General features: G+C 39.9%; 1 protein-coding gene across 1 annotated transcript in view; it reads left to right on the top strand.

Moving 5' to 3' along the window:
* The first annotated feature begins 3,125 nt into the window (after window positions 1-3,125).
* Window positions 3,126-17,316, top strand: part of LOC111236313 (serine/threonine-protein kinase N1-like) — a 48,673-nt gene continuing 34,482 nt past the window's right edge. The window contains exon 1 of the mRNA XM_022765001.1: window positions 3,126-3,954. Within this exon, the coding sequence (XP_022620722.1) occupies window positions 3,934-3,954 (21 nt within the window). The 5' untranslated portion in view covers window positions 3,126-3,933. The remainder of the gene's footprint in view (window positions 3,955-17,316) is intronic.

Here is a 17,316-nt window from a genome sequence, read left to right as displayed (position 1 = left end):
GTTTTCTGCTGTAGATAAGTCGGTATTTCTTAGTAAACCTGTTGTTGATAATAAAACTCAACATTAGTTGATTATTTTGAAGCTGTTATTCACTGTATGACCCGTTAGCTGTATTACCCGTTAGCTAATTAACGGTAATGCTAGCGATGCTAGCAATACACCCAAGTTCAAACAAAGAAACAAACTTCAAATAAGAACTGTACAGTTGTCAGTTGTTGACTCAATCAATCCACATGACAGTTAAATATCTAACCACGCTGCAGTCTGTTGGTCACAATATTTTACTAACAGTCGTGCTGACTTTACCGTTAAGTAGCTACCTAGCTAGCGGTTAAGCTAACTTTACCTTTCCTCATGGAGGTGTGGCGTGAAAGGTCAAAGGTTGCTGCATCTCAATAACAAAACAACAAAATATGATTAAAAGTTTTATTTTTTATCAGTAATGTTAGCTTTTCTTTGGGGTTTCCCATACAGAAAATATCAAAACTAATGTTTGGAGCAAAATAATAAATAAAAAATGGTCTAATTAGATTAGAGTTGAAACTGAACAGTTTAGCTTGTCGATTAATGATCAGAAAAATAATGCACAACTATTTTAATAACTGAACAACTGCTAAAGTCATTTATCAAGCAAAAATGCCAAATATTCGCATGTTTTCGCTTCTCAAATCTAAATGAATGTCAGGTTGGTTTATGGAAAACTGTATTGGGCGCTTTTGAATGCTTGTAATGGCCTAAATTAGTAATTGAAAGAATTATCAGTGCATTGATTCAATAAACCATCATTATACCAATTATTTAGCCAATACTTGTTTATTATCATGGTGTTATAGCAATCTGCAATGCCCATAGTGACATAATTATTATGCATTAGCCATATAAGTAGAAATCTCAGATGTTGGCAACATCCTATTTCCCCAAATTAAAAAAATATAAATTAATGCACTGATGCAAATGATGGTATTTAGTCTCAGTTGTACAAGAACGAAATTTCTTTGTTTTATTATTGTATATGTTTAATTTCTCACAAAGTTCTAAGTATAACATCCTGGTATCTAAGGTGGATCAGAAGAAATTTTTACACTCTGTAGTTAGCCATATAAAGTATCATAGCTAGCATATGTTTTGTTGAGATTTATAAAGGCAGTTTGTTATACTGGCATTAACATATAAAAAATATTCAACACAAACATTTGCATAATACACTCTTTGGCATGTACGATATGAAACATTTTGTTGTCAAGACTGTTCAATTATCTTTAAAAGTTTTTACTAACCAACAAAGACAGCATTGCAGTTTGATGTTAAATTCTCAAAACTAATATTTAGTCCAAACATCCTGACAACAGGACAGAAATCATTGTTTGAAAATTTGAACAATTAAGAACAACTGGTCAACTTATCATGATGATTACCACGCTATGTATAGGATATGTAGTATGTCTCCTGGAGTGCTGGGGGTTATTCTCTGTTCCTGCTTCCTTCTTATCTTTCTGCTGGCAAATTTTCATTTTGCAAATCAGTTATGCAAATGTGGTCCAGTTCAATTTCTCTATCAAATCTACTAAAGGCACCTATTCGCACCACCATAAGAAGGACCTGTGGTTGGCACTGTCAACCCACTGCTTTGGCCCAGACTGAAAGGTTTCAACAATTATTGGACATTCATGGTCCCAAGAAGATGAATAATGCTGACTTATGACCTTTACTCCTCTGCCACCAACAGGACAATTAATAGGATAAGTTTTCACTTATCCTAATAAAATTCTCAGCATCTATCAGATGACTTGGCACCAAATTTTGTACAGACATTATGGTTCCCAGAGGATAAATCCTAATGACTTTGGTGAGCCATTGACTTTTCATGTAGTGACATCAGTGGGTCAAAAATTTAACTTGTCCAGTACTTTGGTTTATAACCAAATACCAATAACTAATGACACTCCCTTCAGCCTCAGCTGTAAGTAGCAAGCTAACACAATAAACTAAGACAGTGAACAGGGTAAACATTATACCTGCTTAACATCAACAGACTTGCGTTGTCATTATTGGAGCTGCTCATTGCAAGGTTCTCACAGAGCCATTAGTATGACTACAGACACTTGTTTATGCTACATTTACCTGATTGTTGTACCTGTAGTCACTAGTTGCTTTGCAGATTATTGATACTACTGATATGAAGTCTTGTGTTGAGTGTCCATACTAGTATCCTGGGCACATAAATGCTCTCCTTAGTGCTGCAATATTTGGAGCAACTCTGCTGCTCTTGTGTTCATGTATGCAGTGATGACCTCTTTGTTATTTTGCATTTATTGTTTACCATTAGAAAAATGTCATGTGATTAAGTAATTAACAGAGAATAGTAAAAAGAAATGACTCACCGTTGGCAAATTATTTGGTGGTAATTTAAATATATTCTGATGTAGCCTATTAGCAATGCATTCACTTCATAAATCACAACATATGTATCTCCCTTACACATTAGCTGCTTTTAACAATAAAAACTATCAATATAGGAATTGTTATCAGTGAGGCTGGCCCTGTTATGACTCATATTATACTGAAACCAAATCACCCTGCCCTCAGAAAATAAATAATAAGCTCATAGAATAAAATACACTGCTGTAGATGAGACTATCCCACATTATGTAAAGTAGTTAAATGCTAGTTAATAGCTCCACCTCATCAAGCAACAATATTAAAATGCTGAATACCTATTAATACACCAGTATAAATAATCTAAACACTGTAATGTATTGACATAATAATATACAGTACATGCGCCCTAATAATATACTGCCTCTAAAATAAGCCATTTTGATACATTCATGAACTTTAACTGAAATAAAGTTTTAAAGGACTTTTACTTGCAGCAGACTATTTTTTACATAGCAACATTACTAGTTTACTGTTTCTACCACTGAGTATAGCGCTCTGTCGTCCTCATTAACTTGACATATTCAACAGTTGGTTTATTAGAAGTTACAGTTAACAGCAACAGCTAGTGCAGGTCACATGATACATCCGGGCGCGCCCTCGCCGCCCGGCCCCGGACCAATAAACGCCCGGGCGGCATCGCTCGAGCGTCGGGGGCGCGCAGCTGGGTCTGGCTTACAAGTGGTGTGTGTATATGCTCCTCTCCCGTCAGTTAGCCGCTGTTTGAATGTGATGAGATGCCGTCTTAACCCACATCGAAGAAAGACGTCTTTTTTTTTGTTTGAGCGTTTTTGACTCCAGCTAGCGGGATATTTAATGGACAGATTATCTTTCTATTGTCCCTCGTTGTGACTGTGTGAGCGGCTGCTGGAGGACTGACAAGCGGCTTTTTTTTGTGTGTGTGGCATGTGATACAGACCAGAGACTGAGGCGTGTTCGTGTTTCACGGATGTTACCGGGAAAAAGCAGAGAGGGAAGAAGGGTCTTTCTCTCATTTCGTGTTGTCTGTTTCAGCAGGACATGACGGAGGAGCCGCTGCTGGCGGATTTTATGGGGCTCTTGCTAGCTGTTGAATGGCAAGCACCCACAGAAGAAGATGGACAATGAGTCTGCAGCTCAGTAGTTTTGTGTGGATGCTCTAATGCGAATGACCAGTCTTCAAAAAAAAATAAATAAGTGAATGCATTTTTATGTGAGTGAAGTGAGGGCTAACGTTGGTCAAACACATTGAAAAGCGCTGGGAGGATCAATTCAGGCGCGGCCAGGCAAGCCAACAATGCGGATTACCTCTTGACTGTTTGCCTTTGTGTCAATACAGACTGTTTGTATAAAGTTGAGATAACATTCACAGGACCAATAGCCAATTCTTTTCCAACTATCATTTTATTTTATTGTCACGAAAAGGAGACAGTGCGCTGACCTGAGGGACAAATAACCACATGTGCACAGGTTGTCTGTGAAACTGCACAGGCTGAAAACAGAGCAACAGAGACAACGATGGCGAACGACTCGATACAAGTAAGTTGATGAAGTTGCAAACCTGCATTCATGACCTAATTTAACTGTATGTGAATTGGCTTACAACCTCTTCTCTCTGACAGTATCTTGGATGATCTTTTAACAAGGTATTTATACAACTGAAATAAATAAATTAGATCAGTGGTTACCAATTTTATGGCTTTAAATAGAGCAATATCTGCTTGTGACTTCTCATCACATGACTTTAGTTGTGGGAGATTTAGTCTAAGAATGATTTTTTCTCTTCAGATTTGAAAGATTTTTTTAATAGGCTGAAGAGGTCAAATTATTAGGTAATTAGGAAACATAAACATAATATTGTTTATTAGATCACATTTATTAAAACACTCATAGACTGCAGATAAAATAAAAATCCACTAGAAAACAGGTTATTAAGATATAAATAAATACAAAATGACATGTCTGTAAAGTGGTCAAGTGACACCATTATAACAGGCATTAACATGTTGTGATGGTGGGTGAAATATTCCTGATGTGCTCGTTGACTCTCAGGAGGCTTCTTGAAGACCTTTGGTGGCCCCAGAACCCCACTGTGAGGAACCACCAACCACTCAGTTGAATTGGAAACGGATAGTTTGTCTCTTGTTAATAATGTACAATGGGACACCTTCTGGTTTTGGAGAGATGCACAGAGCTTCAGTAGAGCTCAGTCACCTTGGTGTTGTACTGTAATGTGTTGTGTTCACCATGACGTGGGTCCATTGGTCTTACAAAGTCTTGCGTGTGGAGATGCAGCGAGTACATGCAAGACACAATAGTGGTGTGTGTTATAAAACCACACATATTATACACACATCATTCCCAACTCCCATTTGGTATTGGTTACTGTATGAAAGCAGGAAGACCTCTTACTTTGCATTTCACAAGGATTAGTTGAACGCTGAGGGAAAACACCCATGATTTCCTGATGTAGCATTTACGCATTATGTTATTGATTTTGCTTTGCTGTCAAGAGTCAGTAAGTGTTGAGTGACACTATCAAGTAAGACATCTACTTGACTTTTATTTTGAAATTCTTCTGACAAGGAGTGTGATGGGAAATGAGGAGGCAGATGAGCATAATGAAATACATACCTTTGAACTTAGTGAGCCGTTGTTCCAAAAGAGTTTGTGACATTTAAGTCGGAGTGAGGTTTGTGTATCAGTTGACATGCAGGTGTGGCGTTGCAAACAGTTCAGAAATGTGGGTGCTAGTGCTGTCATGCAGGTGAATACACACACAGTAAGAGGAACCGGTGTTCCTCTTATTATGTGTGAGTGGAGGACTCCCTGACACCATAAAATGCCAACTAAACGCTCGACAGTCCTTGTTTGCCCTCCTCCATCAACCATATCACCTATATTTGGCCTTTTCCGCCATTGCATTATAAATGAGCAAGGTGTGTTGTTTATGAATGATGTTTAAATACAGGCTCACATGAGAATTCATGTTCACACGGGATTTAGAGGGTGTTGACATTTTTGTTTACCTGTAGCTTACTCTGCTGTCGACTATGCGCTCAGTTGTGCAGGATGTGCTCCTTTCTTTTTTCTTTAGTCACTCAAGATGAAAAAGAAACATCTTTTTGGCATTGAGTTGTATCTAGGTTAAGTATTTTTCCTCAGGTCTGCTCACAGCCTTATTGCAGAATGACAAGTATTTTCAAGGTGAAATAATTAGTTGATTAATCAACAAGTCATCAGTTTCAATTTGTAATATGAAAATAATTGGCATGTGTTTTGATAATCAAATCAATCAAATCAAGTAATTTCTCAAGAAAAATCACAGATATTCTCTGGGTCCCGCCTCTTGAAAGTGAGGATTTGTTGCTTCTCACTGTTTGATATCATTGTCAATGGAATATCTTTGGACTTTGTTCAAACAAAACAATTTACATTGACATCACCATCAGGAATGGAGCTTTAGAAAATTGTGGTGAACTATCATCAGTGTTTTCTAAAACTTTAGATCACACTAATATTCAAGAAAATAATTGCCAGTTAGTGTCAAGAATAATTGCTTGTTGCTCTACAACATTTTATCTTTGGCATGTCACAGTACACATTTCACATTGTCTCCACTGACTGTGCCTTTATCTGTTTTTTTCTTTTGCCCTTTAATTTCTGTCAGGAAGTCATGAACCCCAGCACGTGTTAGTAATAAAATGAGCCACAGTCTGTGTTTAATTGTGCTGCTTAAATGCAGCATGTTATCTGACTGCTTTTAAATGCTTTGTGCTGGATTCGTTTGCCACTTCAACCAGGTCTAATTCTAGTCTTGGTGCCTTGATGTCCCCTGGCTAGGCTGCTTACTCACTAAACAAATGTAAAAGTGCCTTTACACTAACTGTGTGCCAGAAACAACAAGGGTTGGAAAATCTATGCCAATCAGATACAGCTAAATTTGGCTGTGCCTCATTAGTTTGCCTGCTCCACCAGTTTGGGAGATTTGTCATTGATTGAAAATTGTATATTTGAATCAACCACCTAGTGAGGCTGGAGTCTGACAATGTACATCATGTACACCACTACACCATGAAGCCAGCTGATTTTGCTACAGCGCGAAAAGACCTACCAGTGATGACTTTTTACTAAGACATTTTTTCCATATGGGCTGCTGTATCTGTTAGAGAAGAAGTGTCAATGAAAGAAGGAAAACCGTGAAGGAGAGATGGGGAACGGTGATGTTCTCTCTTTGATCTTTGTTGTATGGGTTAAAAGGAGAGAGGGTCTTCTCAGTGGCTGATGGGGTGAGAACACTGGAAACCATTATTCCCCTCTTTGTCCTCAGGAGCTTTCGTATTGGACCGTAAACAAGAGCAAGAAATTAGTCATCACACCACCAGTTTCATCACTGAGTTATTCTGAGTTCAGATGATGCTGTGATACTTACCAGATATTTTGTTTCAGCTTGGGAAAGTTTTAAGGTGTCAAGATTTGTCTTGAGACTCAAGACTCAACAGGTGGGGACAGCAGTGAGTCTCCATGTAGCCTATCTTACTGTGTCCTTTTCTAAAGGGACAAACAAACAATCCGGACAAATAGGTTGAAAAAGATTGCTGTCCATATTTTTAGTCAAGTACATTGTCACTTCCAGACTTAACATCAGATTGACTTAACTACAGTTTTGTGACATTTTTTTTGCAGAAATGAGACTGCTAACTTTCTGAGATATGATTTGAAGAATTCTCTGAGTTTTTCGTTACACTTCTGAAAGATTGTTGTGGTCATGATGGACAGTTTGGGGGAAAAAGCCCTGTGACAGACTTGTAACCTGTCCAGGGTGTACCCCCTCCTCTCGCCCATGGTCAGCCGGGATTGGCTCCAGCCCTCCCGTTACCCTCAAAGGATGAGTGTTACAGTATAGCTACTGGATGGATGGAAAAAAACATTCAAATCAATGCAGTGGAACCAAAGATATTGCCCCTTTTTTTTCTCAATTCTTCCTTGTTAAAACTTGGTGTCTATATTACCCACAATGCAACTAGACATTCAGGCGTGTTATGCTTATAGTGCCTAATGTAGCTTGTAGGCTTCAAGGAGAGCTGAGGAGCAGACTGCAGACGTCTTGTAAACTCACTTCTTTTTAATTCCACACAACCAGATTTCATGCAACTCCCTCTGGAAACACTTTTTTCTCATATGTAATTGTGATCCCCAAGACCTGTAAAAAGAATTTGATGTGTACAGTCGGTTGGATTTCCCCTTAAAGCTTACATTATTGTAGATATATGGCAGGCAGTGGAGCTACACCCCTCCCATGGAGTGCCATTTGTTTGTCCCCACAGGAAGACAATATTAAATAGCCCCAATAGAAGTTCTGAACCCAACTGCGTCACACTTCCTCATAAAGGTTAGAGGGGAGACAAGACTGGAATGGAGGGGGGATGTGTCACTTTACTGTACAGTATGTGGAAGAATGTGCGGTAGTTTTTGCTTTTGTGTCGTTTTGCACAGTGTATGTTCAAAAGAAATGATCCAGACAACCTAGACACAACTCCAGTGGTTTAATGAAATGTACGTGAGCACAAATGTTCATGTTCGCAAGCTTAGATATAACACACTGATACAAACATCCAGAGTCAGACACTCCAGGGAATGCATATGAGTACTTCCCATAAGCCTTACCATGACGTAAGGAGACAGCTATGCACACAAAGTAGGTTTTTCTCAGCGCTGCCCCGTGGCCATGTAGGCAGACAGAATCCACAATAATGCATCAAGGAACAGCTGAACAACTGGAGACTTAGCTAGATTGAGCTAGTATTCCCATTCATTTTTCTGCCAGGCATCTCAGTTTCATAAAACAATGTTGTCTAAAAGGACTTTCTTTGCGCCCTATCATGTGATACAATATCTCACATGAATAATGCTATATTTAGGCTTGTAGCACATGATCATAACCTCATATTGGCTCTACTGACTGTGCTCTGTATTTTGTCTGACCTTCAAGGAAATGATTACCCACCCTGTGCATGATGGTACGAGAAAAAAAGAGGCATTAATACCGTCCCATTGCTTACCAGCAAAGTTACAAATTAAAACAAAAAATGAGGCAGTGGCAGATTTTTGAATTCTCATTCAATGATGACCAGTAAGGCTCCCTGCAAATCCATTGCTGTGGGGAAAAATCCATGTTGTATATAAGTGTTAGACAGCATTAATGTCAATTCAAGGTTTTCACTTTCCCTCGGACAGATGCCGACAGTGGACTCAGATGCATTTCTATTCATACTTCAGTCAGGGATATGTGGACATGGACACGTTTAGACTGGTGTCCTCTGATGGGCCATATTCAGCGTTTGCCTATGGTGTCCACGTTACAGTAGGGAGTTGGCTGCTTTGCCTTGTTTAACATTAAAGTAAATTGACTATCTTTTGGTTTTGAACTGTTGCTTGGACAAAAAAAGACATTTGATGATGTTATCTTGAGCCCTAGAAATCTTTTCACTGACTTTTTTCACAGCTTTCTGGTGTTTGACGATGAATCGAGACGATAATCAGCTGTTCAATCAATAATGAAAATAAATGTTTGATGCAGTTTAACTTCCCCCTTTCCCACTTTTTTGAATTGTTCTCAGTACACATCAGTGAGAATACATTAAAAAGTACTTTAGTGACAGATAGTTCATCAGCAAGAAGAACCACGAAACCTCTGTTTTTCGGAGGAAGTTTTCTGAAGTTTTGTTAGTTGGCTTCTGACGTTTTGTCCTGTAAACCAGCTGTTCGCACACATTTTTCCCTGGCGTTTCCATTTTCTCATGAGCGAAATGCAGTTGTGCAGCACTGTGACTTGGCCAAATGACTGCTGTAGTTGGATCATGGTAGGATCAGTTCAGATGTGGGTAAGGCTTTGCTAGGGGTGGAGGGTAAAGGGTAGAGGGAAGGGGAGGTCTAAAGGGCATTATGCTGATGATGAGGCTACACAGCCGCAGCAGTACAATAGCTTGTATTGTCTGACACTATAGCAGCCCAGATTGCATTCAGTTCACTGTGAGTTCATTTTCCTCATCCCGGCTGGAGTACATTAGTGACCACACCCTCACCAACCAACCCAGCTGCCCACCCTTAGGCTTGGTAGTAAAGTCCCATATATCTAGTGGGGTGTATGGTGTTTGGGTTGTGTTTGTCAGTGGATGAGTGAGGATGTGTGAGCTTTTCATTTCTACATGTAAACTGAAATCCAGCTTGTATTTAAACTGTCTTTCATAGTTGGTTTGAACGCCAGCAGCTTCGTAAGATAATGTTTCTCTCTGTGGATTTTGCCCTTTTACTTTTTTTTTCTTTTTTTTATCTCTTTCACATCTCGCCTTCCCTCTGCACAAACATCCCATAATTCTCATGACCTCATAGCAATGTACCCCTGCATTCCAGCTTCAGATGGACCCCTCCTTCTCCCATGACACACACGGACAGGCCAGAAACACTGAGCTCACACACAGTCATGATATCACCTATCACCCTTGGCCAGTGAAACCCACTAGCTTTCTGGGAGAGCTGGAAAAAGCAGGAGTGGCCAGGAAGACGTACAGAAGCAAGTAGGTCAGGGTGGGTCACTCAGCCAAAACATAAATGTAACAGACCTTTTACTGCTCTGCTCTGTCTTTCAGCCTGTGAGGCAGAATGGATTACAGATGCTGAAGTGACTGCATCAGCACAAGTTTGGTACCACTCCCTTTTTAGTACAGCAGTAATTCCTCACTCTTCTTCTCACACAGACGCAGCACTGGCTTGTCAACACCAGCAGCCTTGCGCTCTGACATACCTTGACCCTTGACCCCCTCTCATTATGGCAGTGCCAAGGGCCCCCAGGCCACATACATCGATCGCAGCCCCATCGCTCAGCGCTGCCATGCTGTTTAAACAGCCACTCAGTTAGGTTAACTATCTCTGGAATTGCTGCATAAACTGACAGCTCAAAATGTGTTTTGGGGAAATGTAGAAAAAGAAAACTCTCGAAATATGGTGGATGTCAAACACAACATGCTCTCAGTTCTTACATCAAAAGGTCAAAGACATCTTTTAGTAGAACTAGATGAGGAGAGAGCATTATGCTGTAATCTCTGCAAGGGGTTTTCACTTTGGGGAAATGTACTGTCCCCTAATAGGACAAGATATTTGTGGACATATAAGCTGATGCAACATTAGAGCTGTGTTGCCAAGTTTGGAGGAATAGTCAGGAAACAGAATGCTGTAATAACGACTTAGTAACAAGTTTGTATATCTACAGCAGCATTTCAGTGTTACTGCTTTTATAGCCACTCCCTGTCCACACATTATGGTAATTCAAGCATGGCAATTTCCCCACAGCAGGGGGCCTGCTGGTAAACAGTTCATGAACAAAGCAATATCGGTCAACTTAATGGGATAAACTAGGCATGGTTCCCTAGAGCTCTCATTGCAACCAGAAAACACAAGTGCTGAAATGTGTAAGCCTCATTAGGCAATCAGGGTGCTCTCTTAACATTAAGCTTGCCCCCCATGTTTGACATTAGCCTGGTTTATTTGGCATGTGGTTGTTAAGCTGTTGCTCTTTGATTTAACAAGTAATAAAACCATAATTTCAGGGTTCTTTTCTAAAAAGATTTTGGTAGTCTTTTCAGTACAGTTTTTTCACTTGTTGGGCAAAAGTCTCTAAATAATATCCCAACCCTCCGTTCCCAGCTGAAACCAACCTCACTGTCATCTTATCAAAGAAAGCCCTTGGTGGAGTGAGTACATTTGGCATGATTTTACATAAACATTTCAAATCATGTTGCTCAAGACATGTGGTCTTGGACAAAGGAACTGCGTGGGCAAAATCTCTAGTGTTTAAATGATGCTCTGGATTCTTGAGTGACTCCATATAAAAAGAGTTTCCCAGTGCCAAATTATGGGCTTTAAAGAATTTTCCGTCCATTTTAGAAATTCTGTGGCCTAACCATGGCTGGTGTCAGGGTGTGGCCTCAACTTTCTTTTAATGTCTCGTGACGAATCAAAATGACAAAAAGTGACCAAATGAATTGATGTATATATTGTAAACAAATGGTGGAACCAAGCAGCGAAACAAAGAGGTCGGACATGATGGAAGGATGCTGTGTCCATCTGCTGTGACCACAGACCAGAGCTTGCATACGACCGATAACAAGATTTATACAGTGTGTGTGTGTCGGCATAATGTAATGTTGCAGTACAAGAAGTGAATGCATCAGATAATCAAAAGTCGCACCAGCTACCTCCTATCAGGTTTGATCACAAGTTTCCTTTAATATTTATAACTAATGGAGTAGGGGTCGCCTGCAATTATACCCAGAAGTTTATTTCACAACATTAGTTTTAAATAATACATTCAAGGGGCATGTACAGTTCACATGCACAATCTGCATTGTCATAAATTTTAGGCAGCCCCACAGACTCTTGTGGACGTGGGAAGATGATGAAATTGCTGTAGTGCGGACCCTTGCAGTCATGTGGATGTCATATTTTAGTATAACTCAGTTCTTACATGTAAATGCAGTATAATGTATACTGTAACATAAATTTCAGAAGTATCTTAGCTTTACTAATTCGACTGAATAGAGTTGAATTGTAAAGATGTATGAGCTCTGCTTTCTTGTGAGTTATTTTATGTAATGTGTTTTTTTTGTTTTTTTTTCCGGCTTTGCTGTTTCCGGCAGAGTAATGCAAATCAGTAGGACAGTAGTGTTGTCATTCAAGCGGCAGATGAGGAAGAGGTTTCTAACATGAAAGATGGTTGCCACTTGGCGGCACAGGCAGGGAAGTGGTTATGGAGCTCTAAATGTTGCTACGGAGAAACAACTGATTTAAGACTTGCTCAGCAGTCCTCGTCCATGACTGTTGCTGGGTGATTGGCAGTTCTATGGCTGGCTGAGTACCAGGGATCTCGCAGTCATTGTGTTGAATTTTGTATCCACACATTTCCCAGACTTTGTAGAGTAGTACTGCAGCAGCTACCTTAAGAGAATTTAATGAGTCATATTTTAGTGTAGTATACTGTAGTGACTCTTACTCCCACTGTTGTGTCAGAAGCCTCTCCACATTTCTAAGGAAACATTTTCTGGCCTCTGTGGTGGGGCCTGACCAAACTTTCCCTGATGAATGGTTGTGGGCCAGCAACAGCAACGAGTGTAACGTGATCCACCATGTTGCCCTTCTATTATCTTGCCACCCCACCCCCCCAATTCTGCTCTCTCTCGATATCTCTCCCTCCCTCCTGTCTAGGCTACGCAACAGCTGCTGCCTTCCTCCTCCTCCTCTCTCTCCTCCCTCCTTCTTCACCCCTCCCTCTTGTTTCCCATTTGGGTATGGTCAGACCTCAAGGGCTGTCCTCCACTGGGGATAATTAGAAGGAAAAGACTTTTGCTTTCAAGTGCTGTTAACCAGCCAACAGCCAAATAGACTAAACACTTGCAGGCTAAACATGGTTAACTTGCCAGATAATTTCAAACTAAGTTATTACTGTCTGCGTCATGCCATCAGTGTCATGTACAAACCTGGTCTGTGAATTTATATCGCTGAAGACTCTTGTTAGGCACATTTCTGCAGTTGGAGACCACAGCCATCACCATATACAAATAAAGAGGTGTATGTTTTTGTGTTAAGTAGGCAAATATCTGCTTGCATGATTTTGATAAGATCCTCCGTAGCAGTACAGACGGTCTTTTGTCAAAGTTGACATGTGTGGGGGTTGCGCGTGTTTTTGTGTGTCATACACAGAGGGTGTGACTTATAAGATATAAATAGGCCATGGGAGTTATTAAAGTTTCCCCACAAACAATCTCTCTCATTAGAATGGAGTGGAGATCAAGTTACACTGATAACATTTGGCCTGCTGGGATGTTCACCAGCTTGAGCTGGAAACTCAGGCCTGGATGGATGGATGGATGGATGGATGGATGGAGATGACACAAAATCACTTTGAATTAAATCAATTCAAAATATGGAAAGATGTCATCATTACAGTTTTTTACATGTCAAAAAATATGAGTTGGACAGAAAAATTGGTATGTTTTGAAAAAGACTGAGAGATCTACCCCCTTAATAATGTTAACCCGCCCTATTAAAGACAGAGGGAGGCGTTTCCATTTGTCTTAATCATAATTTTAATCTTATCAATCAAATCCAAAGAGAATCTGTTTTTCTGAACATATTAGCAAAAAGTTATGGGCATAAATGTAGATGTTTAGTACTGAAACAATGAACCGATTAAGTGACTGGTTTTTGGAAAGGAAACAATTTGGAATTTGTCTGCAGTTCAGCTTATGTCTGAAGTGTGAAGTTATCTTCCATAACTCGCGTCACTTCGGTTTTTTAATAGTGATTCAGTATGAAATGCGGCTTTCATTCTGCTCATTCAAATGTCAGCAAGCCTGAACGCAGAGGGAGTTTTGGACAAACAGATAGCTGAGGGGAAGGAGGAGACAGGTGTTTCCTGGTGTATTACCTGGAGGCTGAGCTGTCATAGAAACAGCTGGCAACACGATGAGGTCATAGTTTTTCAACATAATGATTTACACACACATAAGACACACACACACATATATGCACACACACTTGGCTGTTCCCAGAAAGATCATTGTCTTATTTAGGAAGTCTTGGCGCATTAAGTATTTATTTACAGAGTGTCCTCCTGCCAACACTATTTACATATCAACACTTTTTTTGGAAGCTTAAATGAGAGTGGCCTCTCAGAAGACAATTAGGTAAGCGTAGGCTGTGAAATTATATTTAGGTATGTAATTAGAGATTGGATTGAAATGCCTTTTTTGCCTCCCCACTCGATTAAACTGTTGCTTACATTAAGCTGCGGTTACTCAATCATGCCCAGACCTTTTCATTATCCCCAAATACTTTATATAACCTGATCAGACCCATCTAAACATAAACCCAAACCTCTTCTACCTTCGGTTCAGTTAGACAGCTTCTATGTAACATATCAGTTAACACACCCATTTTCCTGAGAATTTATCTACTGTTTCAAGGAATGTGTTGCTGCATCCACATGTACGTTGTTCTACACTTGGCTCCCAAAAATGACTTTATGTATAAGCCAAACCTTTAAAGTTATTGTCTGTAGCTTTGTGTAAGCCTGTGCAAAGCTGAGTGCTTTCAACAATATTAAACATGGGAATTTTGTCAGATTAATCTGCTCCAGAATGATGTAACAGGTTAATCTTAATATGAAAACAGCTGCTTGTTTACCCAAAACTGCTCTTGCACAACCTAGACAACAGACGTTACTACCTAATTAGGATGCAAAACATATACGAAAAGTCATTTAAAACCTTATTATCACTAATGCTCCATTTTTATTATTTTTAAGATAAAAACTTTTAAAGATTCCTAATAAAAAAAATCTGATTCAATGAAGGAGTGCTTTGGGCCAAAGACAACTTAACTTTATTACATAATGCAAAGACCTAAGCTCGAGTCAAAAGTGCCTCTACAACTGTGACCACATTCCCGCTGTTGGTGAGCTGAACTTGTTTCTGCAGGTTGTGTAAACACACACACACACACACACACACACACACACACACACACACACACACACACACACACACACACACACACACACACACAAAGCTGCAGACCTGCTGCACTGGTCTCTGCTGCTGCTCCCACACCTGAGCCCAACTGTCATAACCGTTAATGCTGTGACACACACACATACACACATACACACACACACTAAAGGTAGTGAATCCCCAAGGGTGTCCTTGTGGCACATTAATATGCACTTCCACGCTCCGTCTTTCTCTGTTAGATTCACCGTGTGCAGCCACGCACCCTCAGTCTCCCCTGGGTGCTCATGAAGATATACTCAGTTATACACACCTTTTCACACACACACTGTGGCAAACTTACGCAATGTTACTCGCAGGCGTGACTTGCTCGCAGTCAGCTGTTAGTCATGGCTCGGTTGAACCAACGAACACAAGGACAACCGGTTTAATTTACTTAAAATAATATTTAAAACTCAGTTGTCTTCGCAACGGAAACATTTTTTAATCACCTGTATTAAACAAAATAAAAATTTTGGAGAATTTTTGTGCACTAGGGTTCAACTTGTTCCAAACAATGAGCCACAGAATTTCTTTTAGGTTTTATTTCATAAGCTGAATTGTGTGAAGTAGTGCAGTGCCAGTTATACGGTTAATATTTGCTTGAATTAAAGTAAATCGTGTTATGTGAAATATCATTGTCTAACATTACCTCGGCTGTCATTGCAGTTATTTTCTATCAAAGGACTTGTCCTGAAGTAAGTTGTTGACAGTGTTTTCTGTGGATGATGCAGAGTAATAAGGACACTCATTTCTGAAACTGGAGTGTCCTTGTGGTCTAGGGGTTGAAGATGCTGACCACGTAATTGCAACATCCCCGGTTCAAGTGCACCTGGGCCTTTGTTGCATTTCATCCCTCCTTTTTCTCTTCCCCTTTTTTTCCTATCATCAACCTGTATGATGTCTAATAAATTCAAACAACACTGCCCAGAAAGACATAAAAAATACTGATATATTTACATGAACAAATGAAACATAATTATCACCACGACTGGACACTACCAGAGACACTGAAAGCGAGATTGTGTGTGTGTGTGTGTGTGTGTGTGTGTGTGTGTGTGTGTGTGTGTGTGTGTGTGTGTGTGTGTGTGTGTGTGTGTGTGAGAGAGAGAGAGAGAGAGAGAGAAATTGACTGTTTAAACTGTCAATAGGCGATAGTAATTTGGTGGCTTATTTTTTAGCCACACTGTCAGCAGGCTGTCTGGAGCAGAGAGCAGTCGGTCAGTCAGAAAACGATTGGATGGATTAGCATGAAATTTTATTCAGACATTCACAGTCTGTACAAGATGAATCCTGGTGACGGTTAAACATCAGCATGTTAGCATTGTCACTGTGAGCAGTAGTGCAGCCTCACAGAGCCGTTAGCATGGCTGTAGACTTGTTATTACTGTGTTGTAATATGCAGTTTGTAGGACCACTGATTATGTCATCTCTCCTGAATATGGACAATACTAATCTGTGGCTAATTGATGAAAGCATCACTGCTTCCACACTGCTGCTCCTCACTCCACCGATATGATACGGAAAATGGTGGACACTATAGAAATCTGTAGAAAGGTTACACAGGCTGCATGTGACACCACAAGAAGCTGTATCCTCACCACTAAGATATAGGCTAGATAAAACCCAAACACCGCTCCTCTGAAGATCAGACGATGTGTATTAGGAGAGCTTTTCACACGATCGTGCTTCGAGCTAACTCGTTCCCTCAGTGTTTGTTAGTAAGTGTATCTGGCCATCAGACAGCTTAGCGTGTTAATCTCCTCAGCTAAACCCACTGCTTCACCACCAGTACTCCAGCTTCTTACACACACACTAACTCAGTGTGTCATGTACTTCCTTCTGCCATTTAAACAAATTTGAACCATAGCCACGGAAATGCACAACCATTAACACGCGCACCAGAATTTAACTGGACATGTGCAATGCATTTGTAATGTGCATTCATTACAATTATTATAAGTGTTACGTAATCCCTTTAAAAAATTCATGCCTCTGCTGTTCTGCTGTTCTGCCATTCTCCACTTTATTCTGTTGTTAATTCTATTTCCCAAATATCCATTTTGATATGAACAATATAATGCGCGTATAAATACTGGAAACTGTGCCCAGGCAATACTCACCTTAAGCATCCAGCTAAACATTCGACACAAATGCCTCATGTAAACTGCTGTTTAACGTCAAACTGAAGGTTTTATTCTTTTCCAGTTTTGTGTGGGGAAATATAAAACACCATATTACAACTATTGTCCATATTTTTTCAATGAGCATAAAACCAATGTTGGATATATTTGTCAAA

The sequence above is a fragment of the Seriola dumerili genome, unplaced genomic scaffold (assembly GCF_002260705.1).
Source record: "Seriola dumerili isolate Sdu_G_001 unplaced genomic scaffold, Sdu_1.0 BDQW01000621.1, whole genome shotgun sequence".
NCBI lineage: Eukaryota > Metazoa > Chordata > Actinopteri > Carangiformes > Carangidae > Seriola > Seriola dumerili.
The sequence above is the reverse complement of the archived record's forward strand: the minus strand, read 5'-3'. Positions and strand labels throughout refer to the sequence as shown.